Below are 26,192 nucleotides of genomic sequence, written 5' to 3'. Positions count from 1 at the left end.
TAAATGGGATTTGACCCAGATGGATAGCATGGTTCACTAAGTTCGGAGGAGGCTTTTACATCCTGGAGAAAAGCCAGTTCACCTGCCCCGCATTCTGCAACTGCCACTGATTTATTTGTTTGCTAGTTACCTGTTTTACACAGAAAACCACCTTCCCTTCACTGACATTCTTGTAATTCCTCAGTGAAATCACAGTCGGTGGTCATGAGGGGGATGTGGCCTTTGGTGAGCCGAGCTCCACCGCAAGATTATAAATTCACTTGGGAGCACAGGGAGGGAAAGGAGGGGTGTGTGTGTGTGTGTGTGTGTGTGTGTGTGTGTGTGTGTGAGAGAGAGAGAGAGAGAGAGAGAGAGAGATGATTTAAGTGGGGAAAAGGAGACTAGAAGAGTATAAGCAAAGGTTTGAGTGGGAGGAACAAAATAAAGTTCCAGATAAACAGCTCCTACTAGGTATTCTTTAAATATGCTACTTGTACCTCCAGATGCAGTTCACCTGAGAGGGCCACAAAAGCATGCATGTACTGCACTGTTTACTAGACCCCACTAGCTATTTGCAAGCAGGCTGGCCCAGGCATGCACAAAAAGCTTAAGATTAAACAGCAGCAGCAGAATGCTTTCACTATATAAGAGAGTATTTTAACCAGCTTGAGCTAAGAGTGGAGTGAATGCAAAGGAGAAAACAGATGAGATGGAGAGGTGGGAAAGTCTTTGATTCAGATTTCCAAGAACCACAAAACAAACTGGGTTCCCTCTCTTTTTCATCCTGGTCTACCTCACATGGTTATTGTGAAGATAAAAAAGGCAAAACATTCAGTGCACTAAGCAGCTCACTGCAGCCTCATGACATTTTTGCACAGAAAGTTTGGAGTACCTAACACAAGCAGAACACAGTCTGAGCCGAAGGGAGAACTATCAGTGCCAGAGCTCATTCCCAAATGTAACCCTTCTGGTACAAATTAAACCACAGAGGACAAGCCAGATCCCACAGCCCATCTACGTGAAATCACAATGGGAGACCAGCTCAACTCCAGGTGGAAAGAGCAAAGAATGACAGACAGCCCCCATCTCTCTCCCACGGGCACTCATAGAATCATAGAGTTGGAAGAGATCACAAGGGCCATCAAGTCCAACCCCCTGCCAAGCAGGAATCACCCTCAGAGCACTCCTGACATATGGTTGTCAAGCCTCTGCTTAAAGACCTCCAAAGAAGGAGACTCCACCACACTCCTTGGCAGCAAATTCCACTGTCGAACAGCTCTTACTGTCAGGAAGTTCTTCCTAATGTTTAGGTGGAATCTTCTTTCTTGTAGTTTGGATCCATTGCTCCGTGTCCGCTTCTCTGGAGCAGCAGAAAACAACCTTTCTCCCTCCTCTATGTGACATCCTTTTATATATTTGAACATGGCTATCATATCACCCCTTAACTTCCTCTTCTCCAGGCTAAACATGCCCAGCTCCCTTAGCCGTTCCTCACAAGGCATTGTTTCCAGGCCTTTGACCATTTTGGTTGCCCTCCTCTGGACACGTTCCAGTTTGTCAGTGTCCTTCTTGAACTGTGGTGCCCAGAACTGGACACAGTACTCCAGGTGAGGTCTGACCAGAGCAGAATACAGTGGCACTATTACTTCCCTTGATCTAGATGCTATACTCCTATTGATGCAGCCCAGAATTGCATTGGCTTTTTTAGCTGCCGCGTCACACTGTTGGCTCATGTCAAGTTTGTGGTCAACCAAGACTCCTAGATCCTTTTCACATGTACTGCTCTCAAGCCAGATGTCACCCATCTTGTATTTGTGCCTCTCATTTTTTTTTTTGCTTAGAGCTGCCTTTGACAACCTGGTGCCCTCCAGATGTTTTGGACTACAGCTTCCATCAGCCACAGCCATCCTGGTCATGCCAGAAGGCCAAGGCTTCGCAAAGGTTGTGTTTGAATGCCATGTATGTTGCATAAGGGGCAAGACAGACTCTGAGACAAAACAAAACACTTATGCCCTCTTTTTCCAGATGGTGCAGCTATCCCCTCCCTTCCATCAAGAGTCCACAAGTTTGCTCACCCTGGTCTCTTTCTTCTTTTTCTGGAAATCAGCCAGAGACTTCCTCCTGAGCTTGGAGCTGGAGAGGGGAATTACCCCATCCTCCCAGGCTGCATAAACACTCCAAGCCCCTCCCAGCCTCACCATGATGTCCACTTCCCCCTTCAATTTATTTATTTTCGAAGGAGTGGGTGAGGGTAGAATCAAAATGACCTCAAATTTTGGCTAGTTAGAGAACATACTTTCCCCAAACCCATTACTGCACTTCTCTCTCTGCCACCCCTTTCAAATTTGGGTAAGGTTCTGAAGTCCAGCTGCCTACTGCTCTTTGCTACAAGAGGCTACCCCAAAGGAACGGTGGGATTCAAAGGCAATGGCTCAGTTATTTCCAGTGCTTTAAATGGAAAGATGTTTGCTTGAACTTGAAAGCCAGGAAATGCAACAAAAACAACTAATCCATTTGCATCTGAGCACGGAGGGAAACAGGCTCAATGCAGGAAGTTTAATGCCACAGAAAGGAGTATCGAAGTAAAACATACCAGACAAACTGCAAAAAAGCCAGTGCATATGGAAGTGCATAAAATTCGGGGGGGGGGGGGATGATAAACAAAAGCAAATGATAAAGATGGCTGCACCCACCCCCAATTCAGTGTAAGAGCCACACACTTTCAGCAGGGGAAGCTTGCAGCAGTCTTTAACCACCTCTAGTGAAGTGACCATGATGGAGACAGACATGGATGCAAAGCCTCAAGCATCTTGCTTGCCAGGAGGCAAAATGGCTGATGCACACGCAAAAGCACAGGGCAAACTAGTCTCGGTTCACCAACAGGAAGGCCGCCTGTGCTCTGTTGACGGTGTGTGTGTGAGAATATTCCAATGAGGAACCAAAAGAATCCACACTGCTGCTATTAATTGTAGAGCTGTCTTCCTCAGAGTAGCCTATCAGCAGCATAAACAGGAGAATTTGTCCTAAGATGCCTTTCTCCCTTCCCTCCCAGTTGAAGGGTGGGGGCAGGCTGCCATACCAGGGCAACATACTCATACACTCTCCCAGAAAACTCCTGTCTGGATAGGGGCACGGCTTCCCCCTTGTTTAGGAGCTCAGTAACTTTTGCCACATTCGCTTATGAACCTCACAAACAGCTTTCTCCCCCTCCTTCATCATTAAGTCAAGACTGTATATAGACACAACAGCCCCACAATACAGAACCATGGAATTAATTCAGTTCCAGCAATGAACCATTAAAACAAACGAAAAAAGCAAAACGCAGCAAGAGTTAAGGATTCCCCTTTGCCAGCCTCTGCGTTTCCCCAAGCGCCTTCAAGGTTTTGCCAACAAGTGAGATCCTGAAGCACACGGAAGAGTCCTTTTATGGACACCCACTTCCCTTTCCTTATGCAAGAGAGGGAGAGAGAATAAAAATAAAGGTTAGCTTGCCTATGGCAAGCTCCCCAGGGCCTGAACATCCTAGCCCAGAAGTTAACAGCTAACCAAACAGACCACAAACACCCCCCCTTTCCCTGGGCCTGAATTACCAAGGGCTCAGGCCTAGCAGCCACTGAGAAGACGGAGGGGCTCCCCAGGGCTGGAACAATGGGCTCAGAAACCTGCAAAGCAGCTCCCCCCACAAGCATCCCAACAATTTGGCAAATCAACAAAAGATGCGGAAGGAGGGAGGGAGGGAAGGAGCAGCCCGATCGTGAGGGGCCCCCGTGCCTGTTTCCTCGGGAGGAAGCTTGCACGGAACTGCAGCAGGCACGGAGCCCTGCCCTCTCCAGGGTGGCCTTGGTAGCCTGCCCCCCTCCTCTCTCTGCTGCAAGGCAGCGATCGCCCCAAAGGCCGGGTGGGAGCCAGGCGGAGCGAGCGAGCGAGCGATCGATCGGCCGGGGGACGGCCGGGAAAAGGGGGCTCGGGCACCGATCGCAGCATGCAAAGGGGGCGGGGCGGGGGACGGACGGCGGCGGCACCCGAGGAGACCAGATGGGCAAAATGGCGCTGGGAATAAAATGCAACAATTTCAGGCAGGTCGCCATGTTGTCAGGAGCAAAGCGGGGCCCGGCTGGGAGAAAAAGCAAGCCGCGAGCGAGCGAGTCAGCGAGGGCGGAGCGCCGGAGCGCGTCGCCTGTGGCCGGCGGGGAGGGAAAAAAACACTACCGCCCAGCAACAACAACAGGAGCCGGTCGGGCCCGACGAGTTTCCGCCCGCGCAAAACACACAGAGAGAAACGGCCAGCAGCGCCGCACGAGGGATTATAACGGGACTTTTCCGCGGGGGCGGGGAGAAAGCGGAGCGCGGAGATCGCGGCAAGCCGGAGCGACTCCGAATTGGCGCAGAGGAGGAGAAAAGGAGGAGACTCCGAAATCGTCAAGAAACAGCAGGGCATGGATACTACGGGAGGTGGAGGGAAGGGAGATTTGGAATGACTCCGGATCGGGAAAGAAAAGTAAGCGGGCTTTGCAGGGAAGATGGCATGCAAATGAATGGATGGATGGAAGGAAGGAAGGAAGGGATGGATCATGCGAAGGCGGGGATGGGTGGAAGGAGGACCCGGAGTGACTCCAAATCGGAGGCGGGATGGGGGGGGGGTGCGTTTCTCTCTCCTCCTCCTCCCTGTCTCTCACCAGCACTGGAGGTGGAAGGCGGCGGGGCAGTGGTCGCAGCAGAGCAGGTCGCCGCCTTCCTTGCAGCTGTCGCAGCTGTCGTGGTTGGTGGCGCGGCCGCTCCGGCGCTGCTGGGCCGAGTGGTGATGCTGGTGCGCCGGGTGGTGCTGGCGGTCTCCGCCGTGCGCGGGGTGGTGGTGGTGTTGCTGGTGGTGCGCCGGGTGGTGGTGGTGGTGCGGCGACGCGTGGTGCTGCTGCTGCTGCTGGTGGTGGTGATGCGCCGGGTGGTGGTGGTGCGGGTGGTGGTCCCCGCTGCGGTCCGTCCGGCGGCTCCGCTTCTCGCTGCCTCCCGCGCCGGCGCCGTCGTCGCTCCGGGGAGGCGCCAGCAGCGCCTGGATTTGCTGCCATGGCGGGGAAAGAGGAAGAAAGGGGTGAGCGGGATGGAGACCGGAGGAGGAGGAGGGGGAGTCCGGGGGGGGGGAGGGCCCTTCCCGCCTCGCGCGCCCTCGCCCTCCCGCTCCGCTCACCTCCATCAGCCCCCCGGACGTGTCCAGGTCGTAGACCACCGTCTTGGCCTCCATCCTCTCCCACATCCAACAGCGGCGCCGCGCAGGGCCGGCGGCGGCCCCGGCGGAGGGCGGGCGGGAACCGGAGCGGGGGAAGGGAGCGACGCCGCCGCCCCTGGCGCTGCTCCTCCGGCTCCTCCCGGGGGCTGACAGGCCGCCCTTCGTCCCCTCCGTCGCCGCCGCCGCCGCCGCCGCGTCCTGCTCCTGGCGCCGGGTCTCCGGTAGCGCCGCCGCGAGGGAGGCTGCCGCCCTGCTGGGCCTCGTCCCGCAGCCTCCTACCCGACGGGCCTGGCCGCCGCCGCCGCCTCCGCCGCTAGCGCTGCTGCCCGGAGCGGCCCCGGGAAGGCTGAGGGGACGGCTGCCATGACAGGGGGCGGGGCCCGCGCTGCTCCCGCCGCCGCCGCCGCCGCTGCCTCCTGGGGCTGCTCCTCTTGCTCCTCGCCGCCGGCTCCTGAGGGAAAAGGCGAGCGGGATCTGACGGGCGCCGCCGCCGCCGCCTCCTCACTCGCAGGGCCCCGCCGCCGTAGTCGCCGCTGCCGCCGTAGCCACAGCGCTCGTCGCGCAGGCGCACAGCGCCCTCCCCGACGCCCCGGGAGCATGCGCGCGGAGGAGGGTGCTGTCTGCGCAGACGCAGGGAATGGTGGGGGGGGGCGAACGACACTTTGGAGGCCCTTATTTATTTATTTATCCCCCTCTTTTCAGGCGTTCGACAGCCCGTCCTTTGCGCACGCGCAGTTCCCCCCTTCTTTTCTCGCACACGCGCAGTTCTCGCTCCCTTTTTTTACGTATAGGCAATCGGTTCTCCATTTCTATACACGCACTGTCCCCGCTCCCTTTCGTACGCATGCGTAGTCCTCGCTCCATAACCCCCCCGTGCGCGTGTGCAACCTTATTCCGTGTTTCCTTTTTGTACGCATGTCTATTGCTAAATACGTTTGCGTTGAACGCATGCGCAATCCGGTTCTTGTGTTGCCCTTTCTACGCATGCGTACTCAGTCGTGGGTGGCTTTTGCACTCTGCTTTCTGCGCATGCTCAATAACCGCTTTCTTCCCTCTGTTTACAGTGTTGAACTTCACGAAATCAAATGAAGCAACATTTTTCTAACAGTTATGAAACAGATTGTACACAGCGGTTTCTAGAAAAGGAATACAGCAGTCGTTCTTTTCTACGCAGCCGCAGTTCCGCCTCTCTTTTTTCTTCCCCCCCCCCCGCCCTTTGCTTCGACGCAGCGGCGGTCAAGCTCAGACGACCGCTCTCGCGCATGCGCACAGCATGGACTGCCTGACTGGCGCGACCGCCGCCACTTCTAGCGCGTGCGCGCAAAGGGCCGAAAGCAGCGGGCTGAGATTGTGCGTGCGCGTTGGAATCCTCGCTCTGCAAGTGGGCGGGGTCCTGCCTCCTTTGCCAAGCGGCAGGTACAGCGAGGCTCAGTTCTTTTGTCCGCAGCCCGGATTCGCGGTTCTTTTTGAAGCTTTGTTTAAGCCCTCTCGCGGGAGTTGCAAAAGATCCTCACTAAGAGACAATACAGTAGAAAGTTATGGCTTGATTGACCCGGGAATCCTAGTATAGCTGGTAGGCATGTAGGAGGCCTTTCCCAGTAGTGATGTATGGAAGTGAGAGCTGGACCATAAAGAAGGCTGATCGCCGAAGAATTGATGCTTTTGAATTCTGGTGCTGGAGGAGACTCTGGAGAGTCCCATGGACCGCAAGAAGATCAAACCTCTCCATTCTGAAGGAAATCAGCCCTGAGTGCTCACTGGAAGGACAGATCCTGAAGCTGAGGCTCCAGTACTTTGGCCACCTCGTGAGAAGAGAAGACTCCCTGGAAAAGACCCTGATGTTGAGGAAAATGGAGGGCACAAGGAGAAGGGGACGACAGAGGATGAGATGGTGGGACAGTGTTCTCGAAGCTACCAGCATGAGTTTGACCAAACTGTGGGAGGCAGTGGAAGACAGGAGTGCCTGGTGTGCTCTGGTCCAGGGGTCACCAAGAGTCGGACACGACTAAACGACTCAACAACAACAACATGTAGGAGGCCATCCCAGGTGGCGTGTGCGTGGTTCTCAGCCTCTCCTTATTCAATCCCCACAACAACCCTGTGAGGTTGCCTAAGAGACCCAAGGTCACCTAGTGAGTTTCATGACCAAGTAGGGATTTGAGCCCAGGACCTAGTCTTCCAGCACGCAAATTCCCCCAACCCCATGCATGGGCTCCCCTGCCCCCTCTCGCCTGGCCCTGCTCCTTGGCCACCTGCCAAGCACACATGGGCGAAGGGATAGGAACATCAGGAGCTGCCTTACATGCCCTTGGTCCATCCAACTCAGTAGTGCTGGCACTGACTGGCAGCAGAACAAGGACCTTTCCTACACCTGGAGATGCCCCTGGAAATTGAACTTGAGACCTTCTGCCTGCAAAGGAGATGCTCTGCCCCGGAGCTACAGCTCTTCCTCTAAAAAGAAACTTAAGATTCTAGTCCTCATGTTTTTGAATCAAGGGCCAGTCACTGCCTCTCAGCTTAAGCTACCTCACAGGGTTGTTGTGGGGACTGATTGGAGAGGGAGAGAACTCTGTACGCCAGCTTGAGCTTCTTGGAGAAGAAAAGTGGGATATAAATGCCATAGATAAATATCTTACACGGCAGTATTCAGAACTGCAAAGGGTCGCTTCCAGATAGTCACACACACATCCTCTCACAAACACACCCCTTTCTATGATTTTACAACCTTCCTACATTATAGAATAATCTCATAGCTGTACAATGTTCTCATAATTATACAATAGTAATAATTAGGGCTGCAGTGCACCAGTCAGTGCAGATCTGATCTTTATTTTGGCGGTTGAATAGGAGGCAATCAACTGAATGGCACCTTTTATTATTGTGATTATTGTTATTCTTGTTTTTTCCTTAATTTGCTCGCATAAGCAAAATGGCTTTTACACAAGCCTTTTTTACACCAGGGTAAGTAAACACGCTGGTGGCCAATGGTGTTTATTGTAATGAGGATGTTTGAAAGATGATGGGTTGTTCTTGTTTTGATTTTTATGATGTATTTTGTGTTTTTATATTGTGCTTTTATGCTGTGAACCGCTGGGAGACCTGCGGGTATAGGGTGGTATACAAATTTAATAAATAATAATAATAATAATAATAATAATAATAATAATAATAATAATCTGTTGTGTGTTGCCTTTCAGCTAAATCTATCCTTCTCTGCGCATCTAAGTTGTGTTTTCCTTGAAGTTCCAGTGCATGTGTGCCCCGTTCTCTTGAACCCAAAGCACCTTGTGTTTTCCGTGTTCCTAAATGCTTAGGTTTGGCGCATGTGAGAGCCCGCTAGGCATAGTGGCTTGGGTGTCAGACCAGGGCCAGGGTTCAAATCTGGCCATGAGTCTCTCACCTTGGGCCAGTCACTGCCTCTGCCAGCCTCACAAGGTTGTTGTGGGGCTAGAACTGGGTGTGCCACATTGGGCTCCTTGGAGGGAAAATGTGGGGTAGCAATGCAATGCAGTGAATAAATAAATAGTACAGAATTCCTCCCCTCCTCCTTTTTCCTGCATGCCTTCTCCAGAGTGACCCTAGGAGCCTATCCTCCCCTTTCACACAGATGGGCTCCAATCAGCACAAAGGGCAAGAAGACTTCATTTTACTGTATTGGCTAAAAAGCCCCCCTTTCACGCCAACTGGGCAGTTCCAGGACACTGGAGACAACAACCCTGCTGCAGAAAGTGTCGTGGGTCTCTGAAACATAACCCCAAACCATTGCACCTCTGATCTTGTACCATTTATCTATTTTAGCATTTCAAAACGGAAGACTATTTTGGGGTGCCTTGGCAGAAAGGCTGTGTATAGGCACGCTAAAGAAATAAACAGCAAGGAGGATGAATAGCAGGACATGGGCTTCCCTCTTGGGGCGGGGGCTTCTGCAGGGGTCCAGTCCCCAGATTGCTCCTGCCAGTCAGTGTAGACAGTACTGAGCAAGATGGACCAATGGTCAGAGTCAGTAGAAAACAGCTCTCTATTTTTCTGCTTTAAGAATAATGAGGACTAGGATCTTTTTTTCCTAGGGGAAGGGGCGTAGCTTGGTGGCAGAACACCTGCTGTGCTTGCAATGGGTCCCAGATTTCAATCCCCAATGGTGCATCCAGGTAGGACAGGGATAATTCCCCCATCTGAAACACCCCCTCACAGAGCTACAATTTCCAGAGTGGTTTGACAGCCAAGCCCTCTTCCCAGGGAACTCTGGGAATGGTAGTTCGAGGTGGGGGCAGGTCTCCTCACAACTCTCAGCACCCTGAACAGATTACAGCTCCCAGAATTCATTGGGGGAAGTGCTATCTTGGTGCTTTGCTTGCATTGTGTAGACATGGCTATGGATTCCATGTGGAAGGATCTCACAGAAAAACACTTCGTTTTTATGGAAAGCACACTGCCTTGGCCCATATGCACCCACTTGGCTGCTTCGATCTGTGGAACCTGTTCCACATCTGTATACGCTCAATTTTGTGTGTGGAACTTTGGAACTGCCTGCCTATTGAAACCAGGCAGGTTCCTTCACTGCACTCTTTTCAGCACCTGCTAAAAACATCTTTCCTTAGGTCTACCTAAAGGTTTGGAAAGCGGATGGGAGTTTTCACCTGTTTTTAGTCTGTTGTTTTAACTTTCCAAAAGTCTCAAATTATTGCGTTTAATATTTCTTAGTGATAGCTTTGTTTTCTGTAAACCGTTTTTGTTTTGTTTTTCCAATTCAGCGGTGTATAGATTTTTTTATGAAATAAATAGTAAACAAACAAAGAAACAAGCTGGGAATTATAAGATGAAGGTATTTTATCTGGAACCCTCTGCTTAATCTGGAACCAGCACTGACACCCCTCACCCCCAAGAAAGGATGTTGCAAGAACACCAGGGCTGCCTCCCACCTCAACAACTGCAGACTGCACATCTTATTTTTTCAGCACTAGGGTACATTTTTTTTGGGGGGGGGGTGAACGGCAACACCTCTGTCCTCTCGTAATCTTCATTTACTCCAATTGCAACACTGGAGATGGCCGGCTGCTGGCGCCAGGCCTGTAGGACGCAATTCAACCACAGCACATCAGATTCTTCCAAAACACCAGTTTTATTCATTAAACAATCCAAAAGGTCGGTTCTTTCCCCCCAGCCCCCAGCCCCCCTCCCGTTTCCCCTCCCCACCCCCAAAAAACAGGCTGAACAACTGAGAATTTTTACTCTATTTTACACTCTACAGGTAAAAATCTTCCCGCATGCCTAGGGCGAGGGCAGCGAGACAAGACCCCTCTTCCCCAATCAGATGCCTAGTCCACCCTCCCACCCCCAAGAGCCCAGCTGGAAAGGCCCCTTCTCATAGAGAAGGGGTCCAGACATACCTGGTTGACTAAGCAGACAAGGGGAGGCGAGGAGGGGCTCTGGGAGGGGGCCTTTCCCCCAAAATCCACCACCTAGGCTTGCCTTGGAGGGTAGTCGCTGCAGACAGAAGCCAAGGGGCTGCCCAATATCCCAGAGATCTAACGCTGGCCCAGAATCCAAGGTTGACGTAACTTTCCCCCTCCCCGCCAGTTTCCAGAGGAATTTTGAGCCAGCTTTGCAGAAAATGCATCAGGGATGTGGGGTGGAGACTGGCAGCTCCCTGCTATTGCACCCCACACTCTCCCCAGGTAAGAGGTAGGAAGGGAAGGGCCAGCTGGCTGTGCAAACGGAAGGTGCGTTAGCCACATTCAAAGCGTTTGTGCCCAGGTCATTTCCCTTTCCTCATCCTTCCCCGTCCCTCTTTCCTTTTATGCTGCATCCATATATGTTGCACATAGACTCAAAGAGTTGTGTGGGGTCCCAAGGATCATCTAGTTCAACCCCCTGCAATGTAGGTATCACGGCTATCATTAAATTAAAAAAAATAATAATTCTAATTAAATACATAAAAGCGCCATGCCAGCAGCAGAACTCGATGAGGACTGGTGCGTTGTGCTGTGAAATAAGTGTGAGTGCGTGTGCGCAATATCCAGGCTTCCCATGCAGAAGGGGGAAATAATTGGACTCTGGGCTTATGCGGTGCTCTGTTTGGTGGGGAAACGGAATGAGCACGAACTCTCCTGCAGGAAGCAATACCGTGGCAGCTGAGGGATACTTTGTGCTGACCTGCTGGACTTGGCAAGGGGCTAGTAGCCTTCAAGAGCCCTCTCCTCCTCCACGAATTCGTCCAATCCTCTCTTAAAGCCATAAAGGTTGGTGGCCATCACTACTTCCAGTGGGAGGGAGTTCCACAGTTTAACCTGGTCCTGAATGTTCCAACATATATAATGTGTAATGAAGCTTCTGTTCTGTTTGTTGTGATCGCATGTGATGCAGGTGTAAGGAAGAGTAGGAGTCAGGGCCTGCGGGACACTGGGAGCGCTGTGATAGAGGCTTTTGATAGATGGGTGGGGCAACCCACCTGTCAGTCACCTGCACCATAGGACTGACAGGTGGGCTCCCTGCCTGTCAAAGTTCACCCATTGGGACAGGTAAAGATCTGCCCCCTTGGGCTAAAAAAAGGGTATATTTCTTCCGGATTTATCTGACACAGGAGGAGGGTGGTGAGATCAGCGGAGGAGACCCACTGGGTGGCTCCTTTGCCCTCACAGGCTTGTGGGTGGTGGTGGCCGAGGGGAAGAGGGCCTTCTCTGTGGTGGCCCCTCAGTCATGCAAGGAATTCCCTCCCCGCAGAAGTGCACCTGCAGCTGTCGGCAGCTGCTGAAGACACACCTCTTCACCCTGGCTTTTGACACCTGACGCCTATGTCTTTAGGACCCAGTTCTCCACATTTCCACGGCAGCTTGCGGATTCCACTTTGAAAGTCCTCATGAAAATTTATCAGCCTTTCAGCACAGCTGCCTCCCGGTAGCTACATTTTGGATGTGCCGTTTTGCCTCATGCAAACAGCTCAACAAAGCATCCGCCCCACTCAACTTGAAACAATGCCCATTTGCATGTTATATGCCCTGGCAGCTGGCATGCGGACTTTGCCCATGTGTCTATATATGCATTGCTTGCACCCATTCCCATCTGATGGAACCGCCTTGCAAAATTCCAAGACGTTTGAATTTTCGAAGAGCTGTTGTTGTTTTCGGTTCAAAAAGCGTGGATTGTGTAGGCGCATCCATAGTCGAATTTCAGCCCCATCTGGAATAAACTGACTTTTTTCCTTGTGCAGTCAGACAGCTTTGTCACCTGCCTAGGCTCTGTTCCAGCCTTCTAGGGCTGGCCCCTCCTGGGTCACAATTGGCCCACACTCCTCCCCAATGACCCATAACCCTCCCACAACCAGGCTTCTAAGGTGGGTCTGGGAAACCTTAGCTTCCCGTTCCCAGAGCGCTGCCAAACTATAACTCCCATTTGCCCCCAGCAAGCATGGCTGATGGCCAGGGATTAAGGGAGTTGTAGTTCAGCAAAATATGGGAGACTAAGGTCCCCACACTTCCTGTAGGGCCTCCTTAGAGGGTAGCGTGGGAGGAAGAGTCTATGCCCCACTTGTTCAATCTCCCCCTCTGCCCCCCAAAAGGGAAGACTCACAAGAGGGGTTGGTGGGTGTTAAACATCTCCCTCCCCTATTCATGTTACTTTCTCAATTTTATTTTATTTTTTAAAAGTCCTTGTAAAATTCCTGTGTGATGTTTTGAACCTTGAGTTGCCGGTCCTACTATTTGGGGGCTTTTCATTTTTCACTTCTGGTAATCTCAGGGCCTGGGGCCAAAAGGGTGGGCTAGCACCAGAGGCAAGAGGTTGGACCTGCAGTTCCTGCAAGGAGGGGGCAGGAAAATGCCCGTTCAATGGTGCAAACACCAGTCTGTGGAGGTGGAAGTGAAGAGGAGGCAGGAGATGCATCTGGAGCCCAGGCTTAGAATTTTCGGCATCCGAACGAAGTGAGGGCTTCAATGGCCATGGAGCCACCTCCAGTAAACCAAGGATGTGATACCATCTCCAATAAACTATGGCAGTAAACCACTGAACCGTGGCTGTGGAGCCCCCTCCAGTAAACCGTGGTTGTGGAGCTGCCTCCAGTAAATCATGGCTGTGGAGCCACCTCCAGAAAACTATGGCAGTGGAAAAAAACACAAAAAACTATGGTAGTGGAGCCACTTCCAGTAAACCATGGCTGTGGAGCAACCTCCAGTAAACCATGGTAGTGGAGCCACCTCCAGTAAACCATGGTAGTGGAGCCACCTCCAGTAAACCGTGGCTGTGGAGCCCCCTCTAGTAAACCATGGTTGTGGAGCCGCCTCCAGTAAATTATGGTAGTGGAGCTGCCTCCAGAAAACCGTGGCTGTGGACCCACCTCCAGTAAACCATGGCTGTGGACCCACCTCCAGTAAACCGTGGCTGTGGACCCACCTCCAGTAAACCGTGGCTGTGGAACCACCTCCCGTAAACCATGGCTGTGGAGCTGCCTCCAATAAATTATGGTAGTGCAGCCACTTCCAGTAAACCATGGCTTTTGGAGCCGCCTCCAGTAAACCATGGTTGTAGCTAAGAATGAGGCAGGGAGCTTCGAGAACGTGGTGTTGAGGAAGGGATGGCATCCAACGCAGGCTACTTGGTGGCAGGATGTTTGCAGGGAGATTTTGCCCCTGTTCCAGCACTAGGCTCTGAGGGTCGGGAAGCCTTGGAACAGGGGAAGGGGGAAGGACACAGAGAGAAAGTATGCCGGCCGCCAGCTCACACAGGACCCTGATGTTCCTCTCCCTGGGAGTCTGTCTGTAGGGCAGGGTGGGAGGTATTTACAAGTCCTTCTGGGTGTGGGTCAGCCAGCCACGGAGTCGGTCAGTCGTCGAAGGGAGGGCGGGTCGTCGTAGGGCGGCGGCGGTGGTGGTTCAGGGAGCAGGGCCTGCCCCTCCAGCTCCCCCCTCGAGAGTGGCGCCTGCCCTAGATGGAGACTTCATACTCCCGGACCTCCTGGAGAAAAAAAAGCCTGCAAAGGGTTGGGCACTTGGATTGATGGGACCAAGGCAGGTGACCCACCCACCCTGCCCCACACCCTCCCCTCGGCGGAGGCGTAAGGAAGTGGGGGGCAGAAAATCAGTCCTGCAGGATCAGGCCAACGCACTGCTCTCATGATGGCCAACCAGGTGCCCCAATGGGAAGGCCAGCAAGCGGGATTTGAGCCCCAGAGCCCTCTCCCTTCCCGGGGTTTCCAGAAACTCATTTCTGCCTCCCCTTGTGGCTTGTAGTCCTCCCCTCCTCCTCCTCCTCCTCCTCCTCCTCCTCCTCCTCCATGAATTTGCCTGACCCTCTTCCAGAGCCAGCCAAGTTGGTGGTGATCTCTGCCTCTTGTGGGAGGGAGTTCCGTAGGCTAACCCTGCCCCGCCTGAAGAAGGGATTGTGAATTTCTTCGCACTCATAAAGGGGAGGGAGTTGGCACTTACTCCGGTCTCGTAGGTGGGGTTGTCGAAGGCAGAGTCCACCGTGATGTGATCGTAGGGGTGGGAGCCCGAGAGGGGCAGCTGCAGTGACGGCTTCCCTTGGTGTCTGGGGTGGCAGGGAAAAAGAGGCTTTCATCATCTTCATCATCATCATCATCATCATAGTTTATTATTTATACCCTGCCCATCTGGCTGGGCTTCCCCAGCCACTTTGGGCGGCTTCCAACAAAATATTAAAAAACAGTAATGCATCAAACATTAAAAGCTTCCCTGAACAGGGCTGCCTTCAGATAGCTTCTAAAAGTTTGCTAGTTGTTTTTCTCTTTGACATCTGGTGGGAGGGCGTTCCACAGGGCGGGTGCCACCACCAAGAAGGCCCTCTCCCTGGTTCCCTGTAACTTGGCTTCTAGCAGTGAGGGAACAGCCAGAAGGCCCTTAGCGCTGGACCTCAGTGTCCGGGCAGAACGATGGAGGTAGAGACGCTCTTTCAGAACAAGAAAGGACCCCCCACCCCGTGATGCAGTGTGTCCACACAGCCACAAGAGCTCACCTGGAGATGTACAGGTAGACAGCGCCGAGGAGGAGTCCCACAGCAGCCACCGGCAGGAAGATGGCGAAAGCCACGTTGCTGCCCTGCAGGGGGTCTGCAGCGGGGGCAACTTTGGCCACGGCTGGGGAGGGAAAGAGAGGGAGGCAGTCAGTGGGAGGGAATGTGGGCCAGCCGAGACTCTGTTCCCAGAGGGGGAAGGGAACGTTGGTAGGTAGGGCCCTGATGGGACAGGTAAGGCAAAGAGCCCAATGGTAGGCGGAACCAGAGCCAATAATAATTATAATAAATTTATTATTTATACTCCATCCATCTGACTGGGTCTCCCCAGCCACTCAGGGTGGCTTCCAACCAAATATCAAAAACAATACAGCACCAGACATTAAAAACTTCCCTAAACAGGGCCGCCTTCAAATGTCTTTAAAAAGTAAAATAGTTGTTTATTTCTTTGACATCTGCTGGGAGGGCGTTCCACAGGGTGGGCGCCACTACTGAGAAGGCCCTCTGCCTGGTTCCCTGTAACTTCGCTTCTCACAGTGAGGGAACTACCAGAACGCCCTCGGAGCTGGATCTCAGTGTCTGGGCTGAACGATGGGGGTGGAGACGCTCCTTCAGGTATACTGGACCGAAGCCGTTTAGGGCTTTAAAGGTCAGCACCACACTTTGAATTGTGCCCGGAAACATACTGGGAGCCAATGTAGATCTCTCAGGACCGGTGTTATGTGGCCTTGGCAGCCGCTCCCAGTCACCAGTCTAGCTGCCGCGTTCTGGATTAGTTGCAGTTTCTGGGTCACCTTCAAAGGTAGCCCCACGTAGAGAGCATTGCAGTAGTCCAAGCGGGAGATAACCAGAGCATGAACCACTCTGGCGAGACAGTCCGCAGGCAGATAGGGTCTCATCCTGCGTACCAGATGGAGCTGGTAAACAGCTGCCCTGGACACAGATTTGACCTGTGCCTCCATGGACAGCTGTGAGTCCAGAATGACTCCCAGGCTGCGCACCTGGTCCTAGTTTTGTCTCCACCCTCCTCCTGCTCCTGGCTTAGTTCTACAAGAGGCAAAGCTGAGACTGCAGGGGAGAATCAGGAAGCTGTCAGCCCCAGAGACTGGCAGGCAGCAAGAAGCCAGTTAGGTGGGAGCTGCCTAGGGGCGGATATCAGATAGATTAATTCCTTTCCTTCTTTGCATTTTTCTTCTGTGTTCATACTGCAGCAGGTTAAGCTGAGACAGTGACTGGCCCAGGGTCACCCCCAGTGAACTTCACCCAAGAGTTGGGGGATTTAAAGCTTGCTGTGGGTTAAACTACAGAGCCTAGGACTTGCCGATCAGAAGGTTGGCGGTTCGAATTCCCGTGATGGGGTGAGCTCCCGTTGCTCGGTCCCTGCTCCTGCCAACCTAGCAGTTCGAAAGCACGTCAAAGTGCAAGTAGATAAATAGGTACCGCTCCGGCGATAAGGTAAACGGCGTTTCTGTGCGCTGCTCTAGTTCGCCAGAAGCAGCTTAGTCGTGCTGGCCACATGACCCGGAAGCTGTACGCCGGCTCCCTCGGCCAGTAAAGCGAGATGAGCGCCGCAACCCCAGAGTCGGCCACGACTGGACCTAATGGTCAGGGGTCCCTTGACCTTTACCTTTACTCCCCCAGGTTCTCCTTTGACACTCCACTGTCTCTTGGTGGGTTTTGCTCAAAGGGGCCATCCTCTGCTGGCAAAGGAGCTGTGTGGGACCTGGGTGTAGGGGCGCAGGGGGCCAGCAAAGAGGTCTGTGGGTCGCTAAGAATACTGCCCTCGCTCTGGGGTGCAACAGTCTCCCTCCTTTCCCTTTGCAAAAAGAAGGCGACTCACCATCCAGGTTGCGATTGGTATAAAACTCATCGTAGGAGGCTGCAGAAGGAAGGTGGAGAGAGGGAGAGGGTAAAGGGCAGAGTTAGGGTGCCATAACTGACTGCTGGACTACTGCAGGGTAGGGCGGCCCCAGCGACCCCCCCTGCTCAGCTGTGCCACCCAGAGGGACTCACCTGCTTTGCAGAGTGGAGGGGAGCCGCTCCATTGGGAAGGGTGACCGGGCACGCAGCGGAGGGTGGCGTCGCCCAGGAGCACGTAGCCCTTGGCACAGGAGAAGCGCAGGCTCACCCCAGCCTGGTAGAGCCTTTTCTCGGGGTTCTGTGCTCCGTGGTCGGGGCTGCCTGGGTTGTGGCAGGGCTCGTAGACCTCCGCTGAAAAGTGCAAAACTCCCGTTTATTTCTTAGCATTGATATCTTGCCTCCACACCAGAAGAGCTCAAAGCAGCTCTTCCCCTTCCCTCCCCTCTCCCGGCCTTCCTGATTTTATCTTCCCAGCAACCCTGCAAGGTAGGCCAGGCTGAGAGATGAGCTTTTGTGTGGCTGAGCAGGGATTCAAACCCTGGTGAGGGGAGAGACTCCATCAGGCAAGGCCTCCATCCCATAGCTGTCAACTTACAGATTTGAAAATAAGGGACCAGCAGCCTCAAAAATAAGGGATCAGCAGCCAAAATAAGGGATTTCCCGAACACAGGTATGTTCAATTTCTGAGCCCCTCCGAGCCAAAGGCAGAAAGCCCAGCCAGCAGCCAAACGAAGCCTCAAGCGGTGGTTCCCACAGCGCAGCAACCCGGCAAAGGGGACGCAGCAAGGAAAACCACCGTCCCCTCTCCGCTGGGAAGCGCTGAGCAAAGGCGAGTCCCTAGGCAACGCGGCCAATTTGATCGGCACAAGGCATGCAAGCTCCACCCCCCAGTCGTTCTTAGACTCCTTATTGGGTGAGCAACGCAGCCAAGCAACACAGTTGGAGCCTCCCTCCTCCCTGGCCAGCAGGGAGGGAGGGAGAGGAGCTGCTTCCTTTGAAACCCGAGAAATTTAAGGGACATCATCAATAAGGAACAGCAGCGGGACACAGCGCTGGGATAAGGGACTTTCCCACCAAATAAGGGACGGTTGACAGCTATGCTCCTTCCACCTGCCTTGCCCCACCTTGTAGTCTTCGCTTCTCAATTTGTATTGTTTTATGTACTGTGGCTTGCTGTTGTTTTACTGATTAGTTTAGAAATTATTTATTGTAACTGTTGAGTGCATTTCTGTTTAACTTTTATATGTTATTATTATTTAATAATATTCTAATGATTGTTGAACGTTAGTTTTTGATGTAGGCTGCCTGTTTTAAAGTTATGTTTTATTATCACATTTTTGTATTGCATTAGATTGTTATAAGATCTACATTTTTTGTTTCTTCAGCTTGTAAACCGCCTTGAGTATTGTAAGATAGAAAGACGGTATACCAATGAAAAATGATGATGATTATGGTCTCCCAGATCCTAGTGTGACATGAAACTATTACACCACATAACTGTAGCATTGGAAGGGAGCCAAAGGTTAATCTAGTCCAACCCACTACAATGCAGGAATTGCAGCCGAAGAACTGAACCACCACTGGCTTTCGGTGTGGGGACTTAGGACTTTGTACTGGGCTCCAGATGTTTTGAATTGGAAAAAGAAAACGAATCTTCAAAGCTGGTTACAAGGCGCCTATCCCCCTAGAAGCCAGATTAAAATGGCAGAAATTTGCATATTATTATTTGCATAAATTAGCACGCCGGTCTATTCTCTTCCTTCCTTTCATTACGCAGGAGAGAAAGAGAAAAGGAAGGCGGAAATGGCACAGCGGAGGGAGATAACACATACCCCAGGTGCAGCGCCGACGCAAAATTATTCAGAAAATTATATCTGGAGCTAGATACTCGAGGCTGCATTGTGGGTGAGCCTGTCTTCGCAACCAGATTAAAATGCACCCAGTGATATCTTCTGCACAGCAGAGGAAAGTTTCGTTAACAACAGCTGGTCCCAAATCTTAAGGAGCCCTTGGGTCGTATCCCCACCGTGTCTTTAGAGCACTGTGATGCCTCTTTAAACAACCATGGCTTCTTCCCCCAGAGCATCCTGGGAACGGTAGTTTCTTCAGGGTGCTGAGAGTTGTTAGGAGGCCCCTATTCCTCTCGCAGAACTACGATTCCCAGAGTTCCCTGCGAACAGGGATTGGTTGTTTAACCACTCGGGGGGAGGGGGAGAACAGGGGAAACAACTCTCAGCACCTTTAGTTCCCAGGATTCTTTGGGAGAAGCCAGGACTCATTTTGCCCAAGCCATTGAAATTAAGGGAGATGGTCTGCTGCTAGCCCAGAGATGGAAGGAAGAAACAACCCAGACCAGAGAAGAACGGCAAACCAAATTGACGGACTGTGCCGAAATGGCAAAATTAACTGGGAAGCTCAGAAATCAAGAGGACAACAAGAACTTTAAAAAAGAATGGGGGAAAGTTTATGATCTCTTTACGAGAACATTGTAGGCAGGCTAAAACATTAGCAGGATGTTTTAACCACACTTGTAAACTACCAGAAAGTGTGGATAATTTGGAAGGATAAAACTTGGACAGTATTGATATGCCGCTGTAAAGATTATCATTAGGACCCATGGAAGGGATGGGGAGAAGTCAGGAGATTCAGAGTAATCTTGAAATTTGGATTTTGTATTTTTTGTTGTTGTATGTTTACATATTTTTTTTTTTAAATCAAATAAAAATTTAGAGAGAGAGAAATTAATGGAGATGGTTGTTGTTGTTGTTGGCAGCTGTCTGTCCCGGGAGACAATGGGGTGTACCTCCAGGGTCTTTTAAGAGCCTATGGACATAAGAAGATCCTATTGGATCAGGCAAAAGAGGGTCATAGAATCATAGAATCATAGAATCATAGAGTTGGAAGAGACCACAAGGGCCATCGAGTCCAACCCCCTGCCAAGCAGGAAACACCCTCAGAGCACTCCTGACATATGGTTGTCAAGCCTCTGCTTAAAGACCTCCAAAGAAGGAGACTCCACCGTAATCCTTGGCAGCAAATTCCACTGTCAAACAGCTCTTACTGTCAGGAAGTTCTTCCTAATGTTTAAGTGGAATCTTCTTTCTTGTAGTTTGGAACCATTGCTCTGTGTCCGCTTCTCTGGAGCAGCAGAAAACAACCTTTCTCCCTCCTCTATGTGACATCCTTTTATATATTTGAACATGGCTATCATATCACCCCTTAACCTCCTCTTCTCCAGGCTAAACATGCCCAGCTCCCTTAGCCGTTCCTCATAAGGCATCGTTTCCAGGCCTTTGACCATTTTGGTTGCCCTCCTCTGGACACGTTCATTAGTCCATTTAGTCCAGCATCCTGTTCTCAAAGGGGCCAAGCAGATGCCTCTTCTGGTAAACCCAAAAGCAGGATTCAAACACAAGAGCAACTCCCCCCTCCTGTGGCTTCCAGAAATGGCGATTCAGGAGCATTTCTGCCTCCAATTGTGGAGGCAGAGGACATCAATAGCCATCAATAGCCCTCTCCCCCTCCACGAATTTGTCCAATCCTCACTTAAAGCCATCTCATTGGTGGCTATTGTCCTCTCCTGTGGCAGGGAGTTCCACAGTTTGCACTTAGAATCATAGAATTGTAGAGTTGGAAGGGGCCATGAGGGTCCTCTAGTCCAACCTCCTGCAATGCAGGAATCTGAAATGAATGGACCTTAAGTGAGTGATGCCTGCGAATTTCAGAGACTCTAATTTTTTGCAGGGAGGGGAACCGAGCTGGGGAAGCCACAGAGACCCTGTGCCACTTACGAATGCACTTGGGGAGACGGTCGCTCCACTTCGGACCCCCGGCTTGCCGGTCGTGGCAGGTGATCTCGCCGCTGCCCGCCAGGGCGTATCCCTTGTCGCAGATGAACTGGACGGTGGAGCCCACGGGGAACTTGTTCTCGGAAACCATGCGCCGGCTGTGGTCCACATCTCCTGGGTCCCGGCAAGTGGTCACTGGAGAGGGAGAGAATGGGGCAGCGTGGTGGGTGGCGAAGGGGCAGGGCAGCGTAGCTCAGTGGAGAGCTGCTGCTGGTCAGTGTCAGCACTGCTGAGCTCGAAGGACCCAGCTGATATAAGAGAATTCCCAGTGCTTCTGTTTAAATCAGCCTTTGAACTGGAATCTTGGCAGCATTTTGGGAGGGAGAAACGTAGTTCAGGGCCAAAAGTTCCCAGGTTTGATTTCCGACAGCAGCATCTCAAGGTAGGGCTTGGGAGGAAAGGCTCCCTGCCCGAAACCCTCTTGGAGAGCTGTTGCTGCCGGTCCATGCGGACACTACTGGGCTTGATGGAGCCACAATCTGACGCTGTACGAGGCAGGAAGCAGCAGCAGCAGCATCACAAATGCCAGCAGGGGGAGCTCTTGCCTCAGCCAATTGCAAATTCCAATTTGGACGCTTAAGAAGTTTCATCCGGAGAATAATTATGAAGAGCGATTTGAGAAATTAAAGCCGTCGTGTTGGACACTAGATGGGAAAGAGCATTCCTTCCAAGGAGAGTGGAAGGATGTAACTGGGATCCTCCTTCTCAGGTAAAGCTGACCTGATCTTGAAAATATGTTCCCCTGTTTCCCAGACAGCAGGGTTTTTTCCACTTCCTGACAGATGAGGCCAATAGACATACATATTTTCATTTCATTTCATCTATACCCCACTTGACTGCAGAAAAAAACCCCAAACCTCAAAGTGTTTTACAAAACAATAAAACTATCAGTAAGAAAAATTATCAACAGCAACTGTAGTGTTTCCAAAAGTTAGAATACCAATAGACTAAAAACAAGTTAAAACTTGCATCAGTTTTCTTCAGACCTGAAAACAAGAACGTTTTTAGCAGGTGCCGAAAAGAGGACAGTTCCACCGATTGAGGCATGTTGAGTGCGTAAGGCTAGTCCCAAGTTGTTAACGGCTTTCTATCCTCATAGTAAGACCTTGAACCTGGCCTGGCAGCAAATAGGCAGACAGTACAGATATCTGAGCAGGGCTGTGGTGTGCTGACAAGGCCTTCCTCTTGTCAGCAATCGTGCTGCAGCATCCTGCACCGACTGCAGCTTCCACATCAAGAGGAGGGGAAGCCCCACATAGAGCGCATTGCTGTAATCCAGTCTTGAAGGTAATCCAGTCTTCCAGAAGTGGCTCCCTCTCCCCCACACAACGTAGGGTTAGGGTGAGAGAGACAGCGCCTGGGCCGACACCACCCAGCTGTGAGAATGTTCAGGGAGGCGGGAAAAGATATATTGTTTATTAATATCCTTCCTAACTTGCGCTAGCAGAGTTTACATTACTTGGCAGAGTTTACATTCCCCTTTGCACAGCACAGCAGATAGCTGGTTGCAGGCTTGTGTGAGCCTCTCACTATTGTACAATTCAGTCTGTCTCAGACTGAATTGTATGTTCCTGGTAAATTCCCCTGAATCCCTCTTAAAAGGAATAAATATGCCACAATATTTGTTGTTGTGTTTAGTTGTTTAGTCATGTCCGCCTCTTCGTGACCCCCTGGACCAGAGCACGCCAGGCACCCCTGTCTTCCACTGCCTCCCGCAGTTTGGTCAAACTAATGTTTGTATCTTCTAGAACACTGTCCCACCATCTCGTCCTCTGTCATCCCCTTCTCCTTGTGCCCTCCATCTTTCCCAAGATCAGGGTCTTTTCCAGGGAGTCTTCTCTTCTCACGAGGTGGCCAAAGTATTGGAGTCTCAGCTTCATGATCTGTCCTTCCAGTGAGCACTCAGGGCTGATTTCCTTCAGAATGGAGAGGCTTGATCTTCTTGCGGTCCATGGGACTCTCAAGAGTCTCCTCCAGCACCATAATTCAAAAGCATCAATTCTTCTGCGATCAGCCTTCTTTATGGTCCAGCTCTCACTTCCATACATCACTACTGGGAAAACCATAGCTTTAACTATGTGGACCTTTGTTGGCCACAATCTTATTTAAAGTCAATAAAGAAGTAAAGTAAAAGAAGTTTACTTACATCAGTTCACAGTTGGATCCCTGAAGGCAGACTTAGTTACAAATATGTACATGTGGATCTACCCCATATGGGGGAATAATCCCAGTGCCTCTGCTAGCTGAAAGCAGAGCAGAGCATTTCTGGCTAAAAAGCTGGTCCAACGAAGAAGGAAGTGAAAAAGAGAGAGAGCGTGCGCTGCGTGGCTCGTCCTTTTGTTACTTGGGCAGGTAAGGTCACGCCCACTTTCTATCCCATGCAAAAGGAAGGATGCTCCAGCCAGGAGGACCAGGAAGTTTCGACTGGCTGGACCAAGCATTCCCTCGCATGTCTTCTCTAGGAAAACAAGGAATGTTGTACTTGACTGCTCTGATGGGTCACATCTCACAACAGCAAGCTTTGTGGCTGAGCAGGGGTTTGAACCCTGGTGTCGGGGATCTTAGACCAGCCCTCTAAATTCTGCAGTTGCTAGATCTGGCCGGCCGCCTCCTCTGCACCCCCCCCGGCTCACCTTGCTGGCAGGAGGGCAGGTCCCCGCTCCACATCAGGTCCCAGTGACACATCAGGAGTTCGGTGCCCACCAGCTCGTAGCCGGGGTAGCAGTGGTACGTGACCACGGTGCCGTGGACCAGCTCCGGGTGCGACATGGTCTTCCAGCCATTGGGGATCTCGGGGAGCTCAGGGCAGGTGTCGTTCCGGGGAACCTCTGCAGGGAAAGAGGCCGGGAGCAGAGGTCAGGGGAAGACCCTGGAGAGGTGGGCAGAGGGAGGCGGCTGAGGCCAGGAACTCTCCAGCCCTCTCAGACCAGCGACGAGTGCAACGGCATCTTCATAGAAGATGTATGTATGTATTTGCAGCAATTGTTTGTGTCCCTATTCACCATGAATAAATGGAAATTTAGACAGGATACTTACAGATTGTAAATGTATACACTTTCAAAATGTTTTTTTATATAGTTTTTGATCCGAGGTGTGTAATTTTGGTTTTGAGATTATTTAAGGGAAAAGATCTGCCGTTTATTTATAGGTACTTCCTGCACCCGCTAATTTAATTGCATTTGATAATCTTTTAGCCAGAGGTGTCTTAGTTACAGAAGATTGTATGCTATACTATCTGACGTTTAGAAGACATCTGATGGCAGCCCTGTTTAGGGAAGTTTTTAATGACTAATGTTTTAATGTATTTTTCATCTTTTGTTGGAAGCTACCCAGAGTGGCTGGGGAGGCCCAGCCAGATGGGTGGGGTATAAATAACAAATTATTATTATTATTATTATTATTATTATTATTATTATTATTATTATGTTGGAAGGGACCCTGTGGATCATGTATAGTCCAACCCCCTGCAAGGCAGGAATACGCAGCTGTCCCTTACGGGGATCGAACCTGCAACCTGGGCATTATCAGCGCCATCCTCTAACCAGGTGAACTATATGCACCTCAACACATTCAGATTTAATATTATTAATATTATTTTATATTTATATCATTAAGAAACAAATAAATAGCAATAACATTAAGACTATCATCTATGTATCTATCTATTAAAAACATATTAGGAAGAACTTTCTGACAGTAGGAGCTATTTGACCAGGGCTAGGCAACCTAAGGCCCATGGGCTGGATCCGGTCCAATCGCCTTCTAAATCCGGCCTGCAGACGGTCTGGGAATCAGCATGTTTTTACATGAGTAGAATGTGTGCTTTTATTTAACATGCATCTCTGGGTTATTTGTGGGGCATAGGAATTCATTCATTTCCCCCCTCAAAATATAGTCCGGCCCTCCACAAGGTCTGAAGGACGGTGGACCAGCCCATAGCTAAAAAATGTTATTGACCCCTGTATTTGACAGTGGGCCAAACTCCCTTGGGAGGTTGTGGAGGTTTTTAAGCAGAGGTTGGATGGCCACCTGCCGGGGATTTTTTAGCTGTGATTCCTGCATTACAAGGGGGTTGGGCTAGATGACCTCTGAAGGTCCCTCCCAACTCTACAAATCTAGGATTCTGTGAGACCAAAGGCCTATCTCATGGGGGTGGCAAGGAGGAAGAACTTTGCCTGCCTTGCCTCGTGGTCCACCTTCCGGGGAAAGGTGGGCGGGGCAAACACATGGCGGGCGGGGCCAGGTGTAAAAGTGGGTGGAGCAACTGGCGGGACTCCTCCCTTTAGAATCACAGAATTGAGAGTTGGAGGGCACACCGAGGGTCATCTAGTCCAACCCCCCTGAAATGCAGGAACCACAGCTAAGGTCCGTTTGATATAGCTAATTTTTCTGGGAAGACTCTTCAACTTAGACAAGGTCTTGCAGCCTCCCTCATGACTTTAGCTTTTGTGTTTTGTAATGTGCACCTTGGTATATGCCAAGTTTTTATCCTTCTGCGTGATTCTGCAGCACATTTCATGCTTATATGATTCTGCATTTGGCTGCCTTGTTAATAAATTTGAGTTTCTTAAATTGAGCGGCACACACAAGCCAAAGCAAATTGTCTTTTCTCAGTTTCTGAGGGTTATATCCGGAACAGACCAACTGGAATGAATGAACCTGGGAGACTCAGGTCCATTGATTTCTGTGGGTCTACTCTGAGTAGGACCCAGTTGGAAGCAATCCTGATTTCCATCTCCTTAATATGCCCCATTCCCCAAGAAGGAAACCAGGAGAGAAACACACAGAGAGAAATAGAAACCTGTTTTGTTTTTTTTATTTCCCACACCAGGGCAGCGCCTTCCAAAATTTCAGGGGCTTCTGCACTTACCTGCGAAGTGGATGATGAAGCCGTGCTGATAGCCCAAGACGCTGCTCCCCGGATCCGACTGAAACTGGATGGTGACGTCAGCCATGGAGGTGTACAGCTTGAACCGCCGGTGGGGGCCGGAATATTGGCCCAGGATCCGGGCCGTCAAGTCGTCCCCGTCATAGAAAGTCAGCGCGTCTCCTTTGCCAAGGCGTAACCTGAAAATAATCGAAACAATTGTAGGCTTGGAAGGGACCCTACAGGTCATCTAGTTCAACCCCTGTACGGTGCAGGAATTGCAAGATGGCGGGGGCAGCGGAGGGAGGTGCCAATGAAGAAAAGCCTGACGGCTGCTCACTGACGGCGCAATCAGAATGCCAGATCTACTGGAATCAATTTTTTTTCTTTTTGGGGGGGAGGGAGGGGGGAAATGAGGATGATGTATTTTTGATAAACTGTTATGTTGAAATTCCTA

At 51.2% G+C, this 26,192-nt stretch overlaps 3 protein-coding genes and 1 long non-coding RNA gene across 7 annotated transcripts in view; 2 read left to right on the top strand and 2 right to left on the bottom strand.

The window, feature by feature from the left end:
• PHF12 (PHD finger protein 12) overlaps nt 1-5,423 on the bottom strand; it is a 29,503-nt gene extending 24,080 nt beyond the window's left edge. The window contains exons 1-2 of one of the 3 annotated variants that reach the window (XM_081844068.1): nt 5,162-5,423; nt 4,656-5,035 (exon numbers count right to left, since the gene is read on the bottom strand). In XM_081844068.1, coding sequence (XP_081700194.1) covers nt 4,656-5,035; nt 5,162-5,227 — 446 coding nt within the window. In that variant the 5' untranslated portion in view covers nt 5,228-5,423. The remainder of the gene's footprint in view (nt 1-4,655; nt 5,036-5,161) is intronic. The other 2 variants (XM_081844066.1, XM_081844067.1) reach the window with 2 other exon arrangements.
• On the top strand, nt 1,820-25,821 carry LOC309331762 (uncharacterized protein). Its single transcript, XM_081844272.1, has 2 exons — nt 1,820-4,477; nt 25,700-25,821. The coding sequence occupies exons 1-2, from the start codon at nt 3,628-3,630 to the stop codon at nt 25,765-25,767; spliced, it is 918 nt and encodes a 305-aa protein (XP_081700398.1). The 5' UTR covers nt 1,820-3,627; the 3' UTR covers nt 25,768-25,821.
• On the top strand, nt 13,202-13,468 carry LOC309331811. The gene is made up of 2 exons (XR_014151982.1): nt 13,202-13,267; nt 13,325-13,468. It is a non-coding gene; the product is annotated as an uncharacterized lncRNA (long non-coding RNA).
• The window catches only part of SEZ6 (seizure related 6 homolog), a 110,371-nt gene continuing 97,988 nt past the window's right edge, over nt 13,810-26,192 (bottom strand). The window contains exons 10-17 of one of the 2 annotated variants that reach the window (XM_081844086.1): nt 25,739-25,935; nt 23,502-23,696; nt 20,812-21,003; nt 17,174-17,371; nt 17,001-17,039; nt 15,164-15,284; nt 14,617-14,719; nt 13,810-14,162 (exon numbers count right to left, since the gene is read on the bottom strand). In XM_081844086.1, the coding sequence (XP_081700212.1) occupies nt 14,130-14,162; nt 14,617-14,719; nt 15,164-15,284; nt 17,001-17,039; nt 17,174-17,371; nt 20,812-21,003; nt 23,502-23,696; nt 25,739-25,935 (1,078 nt within the window). In that variant the 3' untranslated portion in view covers nt 13,810-14,129. The remainder of the gene's footprint in view (nt 14,163-14,616; nt 14,720-15,163; nt 15,285-17,000; nt 17,040-17,173; nt 17,372-20,811; nt 21,004-23,501; nt 23,697-25,738; nt 25,936-26,192) is intronic. The other variant, XM_081844087.1, reaches the window with a different exon arrangement.

Source organism: Podarcis erhardii, assembly GCF_964252035.2.
Source record: "Podarcis erhardii genome assembly, chromosome: 16".
Taxonomy (NCBI): Eukaryota; Metazoa; Chordata; class Lepidosauria; order Squamata; family Lacertidae; genus Podarcis; species Podarcis erhardii.
This window is presented reverse-complemented; position numbering and strand designations above follow the sequence as displayed.

Bases quoted from the DNA above. Each gene is read 5' to 3' on its own strand.
- LOC309331762 (XM_081844272.1), top strand. From the start codon at position 3,628: ATGGGCTCAGAAACCTGCAAAGCAGCTCCCCCCACAAGCATCCCAACA. The intron at 4,478-25,699 runs GTAAGCGGGCTT...TTCCCACACCAG, and splicing joins CTCCGGATCGGGAAAGAAAA to GGCAGCGCCTTCCAAAATTT.